This window comes from Bison bison, unplaced genomic scaffold (genome assembly GCF_000754665.1).
Source record: "Bison bison bison isolate TAMUID 2011002044 unplaced genomic scaffold, Bison_UMD1.0 scf7180017864038, whole genome shotgun sequence".
NCBI lineage: Eukaryota > Metazoa > Chordata > Mammalia > Artiodactyla > Bovidae > Bison > Bison bison.
In genome coordinates, this window is record NW_011494610.1 from 4374118 (window position 1) to 4380991 (window position 6874).

At 61.2% G+C, this 6874-nt stretch overlaps 1 protein-coding gene across 1 annotated transcript in view; it reads right to left on the reverse strand.

Moving 5' to 3' along the window:
- FAM65C (family with sequence similarity 65, member C) overlaps positions 1 to 6874 on the reverse strand; it is a 73906-nt gene that overhangs the window by 8497 nt on the left and 58535 nt on the right. Inside the window, exons 10-16 of the mRNA XM_010835123.1 lie at positions 6470 to 6542; positions 5790 to 5997; positions 5276 to 5405; positions 3263 to 3835; positions 1831 to 1961; positions 914 to 1037; positions 274 to 409 (exon numbers count right to left, since the gene is read on the reverse strand). Of these exons, the coding sequence (XP_010833425.1) occupies positions 274 to 409; positions 914 to 1037; positions 1831 to 1961; positions 3263 to 3835; positions 5276 to 5405; positions 5790 to 5997; positions 6470 to 6542 (1375 nt within the window). The remainder of the gene's footprint in view (positions 1 to 273; positions 410 to 913; positions 1038 to 1830; positions 1962 to 3262; positions 3836 to 5275; positions 5406 to 5789; positions 5998 to 6469; positions 6543 to 6874) is intronic.

The following is a 6874-nucleotide window of genomic DNA, read 5'->3' on the forward strand; positions in this document are numbered from 1 at the left end:
CTTTGTACAGATGGGGAAGCTGAGGCTCGGAGCAGCGACTCGTTTGCTCAGAGCAGTGACCCTCGTCCAGGGTCACCCGGCTGACCGAGGCTAGCTGGCCTCCCTTCCCGCCCCCACGGTGTGGGTCTGGTCCCAGCCCAGACACTCCCCACTCGCGTCCCCTGGGTGCCATTGACTGACAAGTGTCGGGAAGGGAGAGGAGCCCCCCACCCCCCACGGGCTTTCATCCTCATCACTTCCTGCCATTCACACGGCCGGACAGCAGGTACTTACTCTCCTCAATGGACATTGCTTTGCTGACCTTCTCAAAGTCAAGCACGGAAAGCGTCTCTAGAACCTGCTTCTGCTGCGCAGCTTCTTCCAGAAGGCACTCCTGGACCATCCTCGACAGGTTAGGGGAGCCCAGTTTCTGGGAAGCAGCCCACGGTGTGCCAGGTTAGCCCAGAACATGCCCTCTGAGGTCAGCTACCATGCCCGTGACCCCCACCCGCCCTTTCCCCATCTGCCCCTTCCCCGTCCCTCCTATCCCCACGGTAGCGCCCTGTCGTCTGGGGATTCCTCCTCGCCAGAGCAGCTGAGAGGACAGGATGCAGGCTGGAGCTGCCAGGAGCCTGCCAGAGCATGAGGCCAACCAGCACAGGCAAGCAGAGCCGAGAGAGGGTGAGACCCAATCGTGATGTTGTTTGCAACCCTGGATCCAGCTGGACCTGAAGCCCACCTCTGGGCCTTTCAAGTCTGTGAACCAAATCATTTCCTTCTGAACCAGTTTGGATTGGAGCTCCAGCATCTGCCACCTAAAGAGTCACCACCACTGCCTTCGGTTTATGGCCTGGGCTGCCTGAGGACCACAGGACTATCTACCCCTCCCATCTTGAATCTTCCACCCCGCCCCGCCCCCCAGGTCCTCGCCCACCTGCAGCAGCGCTGTGCAGACCTGGAGGTGAACCGTGAGCAGCACGTCGAGCTCTGGGGCGCCAGCCGTGAGCTCCCCGGACGGCGCCCTCAGCGGCCGTGTTGGACGTGGGCTCTCGTCCTTTCTGAGTGGAAGTGAGAACTGGGTGACTGGTCCGTTAGCATTCAGCTGCCTCCAAGGACAGAGGAAACCCTCCCTCCCTGGAGAGCTCTGATCACGGGGGCCGACTCCAGGTCCCAGGAAGATGAAGGTAAACTGGGGAGAAAACTAAGAAACGGAGACGCGGCAAACGGGAGTGACAGCTCTCACAAAGCAGGGCTGGGAAGGCCGCCCCGCCCCGCCCACTTTCGGGGCGTGCAGAAGCCTGGGGCTCAGACGAATCCCTAGCTCTGGGACTCTGGATGAGTCTGCCTCCCAGAGCCTCAGTTTACTCGTCCGGAAAGTGGGGGCAGGAACCCCAAGCTTGGGCCACCGGGGGGTTGAGTAAGACACCAGCGCACCCGGCACCGTGTCTGCTCCATGACGGGCTGAGCCCGAGCCCTGAGGGGGTGGACGTGGCACCCCCTCCCCGGGGGGTCCCGAGAGGTGGGGAGAAATGTAACCCATTCGTGTACTTCTGTGCTGCTGAGCTGTGGGTGCCTGCCATGCTCGTGGGGGCGGGGCTGCGAGATTGCTCCGCAGAGGTCTGAGGTTCTACTGCGTGTGCCGGCGTCGTTTTATAAGATTTAAAAAGAAAGCCCACTGCTCAGAGCAGACGCTCAAGGCTAGCTGAGTGATCCTTGTTTGCTCCGCTGGTCACATGCCAGGCAGGGCCAGGGCCATAATAAAGAAACCAACACAGAGTCGGGGCTGAGGGGCCGGCAGGCCGCTGGGCCCGAGGCTGGACTCCAGGTCAGTGCTGGGAGGGGCGCACTCACCGCAGGCCCTGGGAGCCCCCAAACAGGGCCAGCTCGTGGGGGGCGATGTGGGCGTTGAGGAAGGAGAAGCTCTCCAGGATGCACTCCATCAGGCTCTCAGTGGATGTGTGCTCCCGGCGAGCTCTGCGGGGCTGTGGGCAGACGGACGGACCGACGGCCAGACCTCAGGGGCGCCCGGGCCGGGGGGCATGTCCCCAGGGCCCTCCCCAAGGGGCCCTGCCACCCGGGGTGTGGGGCCTGAGGCGGACCGTTAACGTTTCCAAGAAAAACCAGAAACCTCGACTTTGTGGGGAGCCGCCCAGTTTTCAACTATCGACAACTAATTGTAAATTATTTTGTTAAGACAGCGTGGGTCAGGCCCAACAACCCGGGCCAAAGGCCACCAGGTAAGCCTCTGGATTGCAGATGTCTCCTCTCCCAGGGAAGCGTGGAAGGGGAGGACTTTGGAGGCAGCCCTTGCCTGCGGGACGGGAAGGGTCAAGTCATCAAAGCCTCGCAGGGGCCGCTCCCCTGTGGCTGAGTCCCACAGAGTGCACGGGGCTAGCTCAGACCCCACGAGTCAGAACTGGGCTCCTGAAGGTTGACCCAGGGAGAACATCTTGAGCAACAAGATAAGAATCAGGCTGCTTGCAGATGTTTCCTTGCTTGATGGGGGAAAAACATGTGCACATGTACGTATGCACACACGCACAGGCGCACACACACACGGCCCCGTTATTCACAGCAATTACGGCGCATAAAGTCACCGTGACCCCTGGGATTTGAAACTGAACCAGTCTGCTTGCACGGGAAATGCAGAGGCCATGAGCCTCGGGTCAACGCTTTTTATCTGCCCGTCAGCACAGAACCTTGTTGTCTGTGTCTGTGTGTGCGCGCGTGTGCTCAGTCGTGTTTGACTCTGTGACCCCAAGGGCTGTGGCCTGCCAGATTCCTCTGTCCATGGAATTTTCCAGGCAAGAATACTCGTGTGGGCTGCCGTTTCCTTCTCCAGGGAATCCTCCCGACCCAGGGATGGAACCCGCGTCTCTTGTGTCTCCTGTGCTGGCAGGCAGATCCTTTCCCACGGTGCCCCCTGGGGTGCCTGTGTCTGCTTAAAGGCGTCTCACTTAATAGACACACCGCTGACTTAACACCGAGCTCAAAGGCTGCTCAGCAAAGGCTGATCACGGACTTAACACCGAGCTCAAAGGCTGCTCAGCCAAGGCTGAACAAGACTTATCCAGCACACAGACTTCCTCCACAAGGTGCATCAGCAACACTGACCAGCATCTCAGCCCAGCCCTCGGGGGCTGTTTCAAACAGCAAAGTCACCAAACCTAAGTACTGTGTGGGCCAAAAGTTTATTTCAGTTTTTCCCTAACATGCCAGGCTCCCTGTCCCACTGCCAGTCAGGGCACCATCAGGGCGTGCCCCCCGCAGAGAGCCCACATACCTTCAGCCGGTCCCTGAAGGCAAGGATCTGGTACTCCAGCTCCCGGAGCTGCGGCGGGGCAGGGTCCACAGACCTCAGTAGGTCCAGCACCTCCTGCAGAGGCCTCTCGAGGGGCAGCCCAGGCCCACTTGCCGTGTCCTTGGGGTCTCCTTCGTCGGGGCCTCCCTGGCTCCCCGGGAGCGCGTCGTCGTGGAAGGGGGAGCCCCGTGACAGGTCGGGGGTTCCCACCCCCAAGTCTCTCCAGCCCGGCTGCTCCACGAACGAACCCTCCGCCAGGTGCAGCATGTCCGGCAGGAGGCCCAGGGGCGGGGGTTCCTCTGGGGCCTCCTCTTCGATGGAGGTATTGGGGCCCACGGCCGAGGGTAGGAAGCCCACGTCTGAAGTGGATGCCGATGTGCTGGTCTCCGTGTCTCGGGGGTCCTCGGAGCTGAAGGAGTCCATCTCGGGCAGCTCCTGACTGCGGCTCCGCAGGCCGGGGCCCCGAAGGTCGCCGTCGGACAGGCAGCTGAGGACAGAGGGGGCCCTCGGCCTGTCCAGCAGCAAGGCCTGCTGTGCCCGCGGCTGCAGGACAGACTGGAGACACACAGACAGACAGGCCGGCCAGCCTCAGCAGCTGCCCTGGGGATCAGAGTCAGACCCCCGAGGGTGGCCCCCAGACGTCTGCTCTGTATACCCACAGCCGCGGGATGACCGGGGTCCGCCAAGGCGCCTAGCACCCGGAAGCGCCGGTGAGAGCCAGGCCCCCCGTATCCTGCTCACTCACTCCTTTCCAGCCCCAGCTCCCTAGTCAGCTCGAAGTGAACCCTCACCACACCTCCCTGAGGGTGGCACACTTCTGCCCCCGGAGAAGCAAGGTGCGCGCGAGGAAGGATGGACGTGCGGGCATTTTAATCCAGGCCAGCATACACGAACTCTGACCTCCTCTGCTGTGCCCTCCCCCTCATCAACCAGACCAATGGCTGACGTTCCTACAGCACCACCTGTAACTGCCAGGCATTCCAGAGAGCATTCCTCATTTACAAAGTCACTTATTTAACCCTCACAAAGCCCCGTAGGGGCAGAGCTGTTAGTTTCATTTCTCCGATACAGAAACAGAAGTTCAGAGAGGTTGAGTGACTTGCTCAAGGTCACACGGCAGATGAAAGGCAGAGATAGACAGAATTTGGAGCCCAGGCCATCTGGCTTCAGAGTCCATGCTCTTGACCGTAAATGACTTTGTAAGCAAAGTACGCTGGGACCACCCCGGCTGGACAACCAGTTTCCTTTAAATGCACAAGCTGCCTGGCTCATCTAAAGCTGCCTTCCCCACCTAAGGTCCAGAGGAGGGCGACAGGGTGGTCCCGCTCCGCATGCCTGGACCCTCCCTGGGCATCGACACACACAGGGTGACGTGTGTACCAGGTCGTTTACTGCCCACTTGTTGGTAACAGCAAAAACTGAGCCTCAGTATCTTGTTAAGTGCAGTTTTTAGCCAAGTACGAGATGCTGCATGGCGCCAACATGACAGAGAAGGTCTCCAGGGCGTCACCAGGGCAAGGGCTGCTGAGGGACACAGGCTAGAGAGGCTGCATCTGCTCCCAGATGGCCTAGAGCCTCTCTGGAGGACCACGGAGGAAGCTGAGAAGAGTAGGGGTGCTAAGGAGGGGACCCAGGCCCCTGGAGGTCACAGGAAAGAGGTATCTATCTCACCACAAACGAAGTCAATCTATTACCTACTGGAAACACGTTCCAAGTGCGAAACAAACGAGCCCGAGGCTGTGGCCGGGGTGGCAGAACCATCTGGAGAACCCCACCCAGTCAAGGCCAGAACCGAGTCCAGAGGCCGCAGAACAGAGGGCAGGCAGTGAAAAAGAAAAGGTACCCCAAAACACCCCCAAACAAGGAAGGCTGAGCCCAAAGCTTGCTGCAGCTGGAGGTGCACGTGCTGACCATGTGCTGACCCCTGGGGAGTCACACCCCCCACCCCCAATCCCAGCCCGCCCACCACATCCCCACCCAGGGAGGCTCACTCACCAGGTAGTATCTCTCCCGGAAGCTGGGGGTGTTTGGGGGTGTCCAGTTGTACAAGGAGCCCTTCCTGCTGCCTATGGAGAACTTGCCCGGGGGGCTGGGTGACACCAGGAAGCTCTCGGTATCAAATGGGCTGGAGGAGAGCAGAGGCCAGGGTGTCATCGACAGCCGGAGGACATCGGACCACAGACAGGACCAGGGGACTTGAGACAGAGGCTCAGTGTGGGGGGGCGTGGACAGGCACAGTGGAGGGACTCCAGGTCCCCCCTCTGAAGCCTCCCGGAAACGTCTCAGATATCCATTGCCCTGAGGGTCCTTAGCCAAATGGGGAGGGGCAGCGATTGGCCCCCTTGGAGGGGCCGATGAATGACCCCCCTTTGGAGGCCCTTTGAGAAGCTCAGCAGAGCAGCAGCGGACACTCAGAGCTGCCATCTTCTGCGTAAACCACATCACCGCCCCCCACAGGTTCCTCCCGGGTCAGGGGGCTCCCGTCACAGTCCTGGCGGAAGATACAGACCTGCGGGGGAAGCACGAGAAGCGACGCTCCAGCCACGCCCTTGCCTGTCCTTGGAGCTGCCAGGGCTGGGTCAGCCCTCCCTGCCTCGTGGACACCGGCTTGCCTGTCTGCACGCTGGCCCTGCTCACAGCGTCTAGAGCCCAGCTCAGCCATGAGGGCCCACAGCCCAGGGGCCCTGCCTGGATGCCTGTCCTGCCCGCCCAGGGCACTTATGGGCCAGCCGGACGCCTGGGTCCTTGGACCTTCCCGACCTGGGGTTGCAGGGCGCTGCAGGGCCACCCCCTGCCCTGACCGCTTGAGCGGTGTGCTCACCCCCACTAGACAAATGCAGGCACTGAAGCAGGAGTGTCATTCCTCCAAGTCCACCCAGTTCACCCCCAGGGAGAAAACACAGACTGGCCCCAACTAGTCAGAACGGGCACCAGAGTAGAGGAAGCGTGTGTCTGCCCCTTTGCTCCTGCAGCACCTGCTCTGGGGAGTCAGGAGAAGGGAATTTCCTCGAAACACAAGGTTTCATTTGGCGATTAAAAAAAAAAGATCTCTGCTACCAAAAACCAAAACCTGTGGAAACCACCAGGATGGGATGCTCAGTGGAAAGCCCCACACTAGGCCGGGGTGCTTCCCACGAGCGTCCCCCATCCGTGGCGGTGGCCCAGGGGGACCGCAGGGTGACCGCTCACCCCTGTGCCTGGTGGGCGCTGGGGTCAGCAGGTAAGGAGATGGTGGGTGTAGGAAGGCAGAGGTGGGTTTCTCCTGGGAATCCAGCCCAGGAGGCTGCCATAAAGGGTCCTGGCCGGCCCCGGTCTTTAATAGCCACTAATTCAAAAGTGAAAAAAAAGAGAATTTAAACGCGGGGCGGGGGTCAGGCCGCAGCATGGACAGGGCTGCAGAAAGGGGTCTGGTCTGAGCCCCTGCTTGTCTAGGTGGCAGCCTGAGGGCGGGCCGCCCCGGGCGGATGCTGGGGTGAGGTCAGGCCACCAGGGGGAGCCGGAGAGGTCTCTCCGCGGTCCTGGATGGGGCGGGTTTGGGGCCGACCCCACTCTCCCTAGGCCCCTGCCCCCACCACCCCCGCCCACCCCCCACCC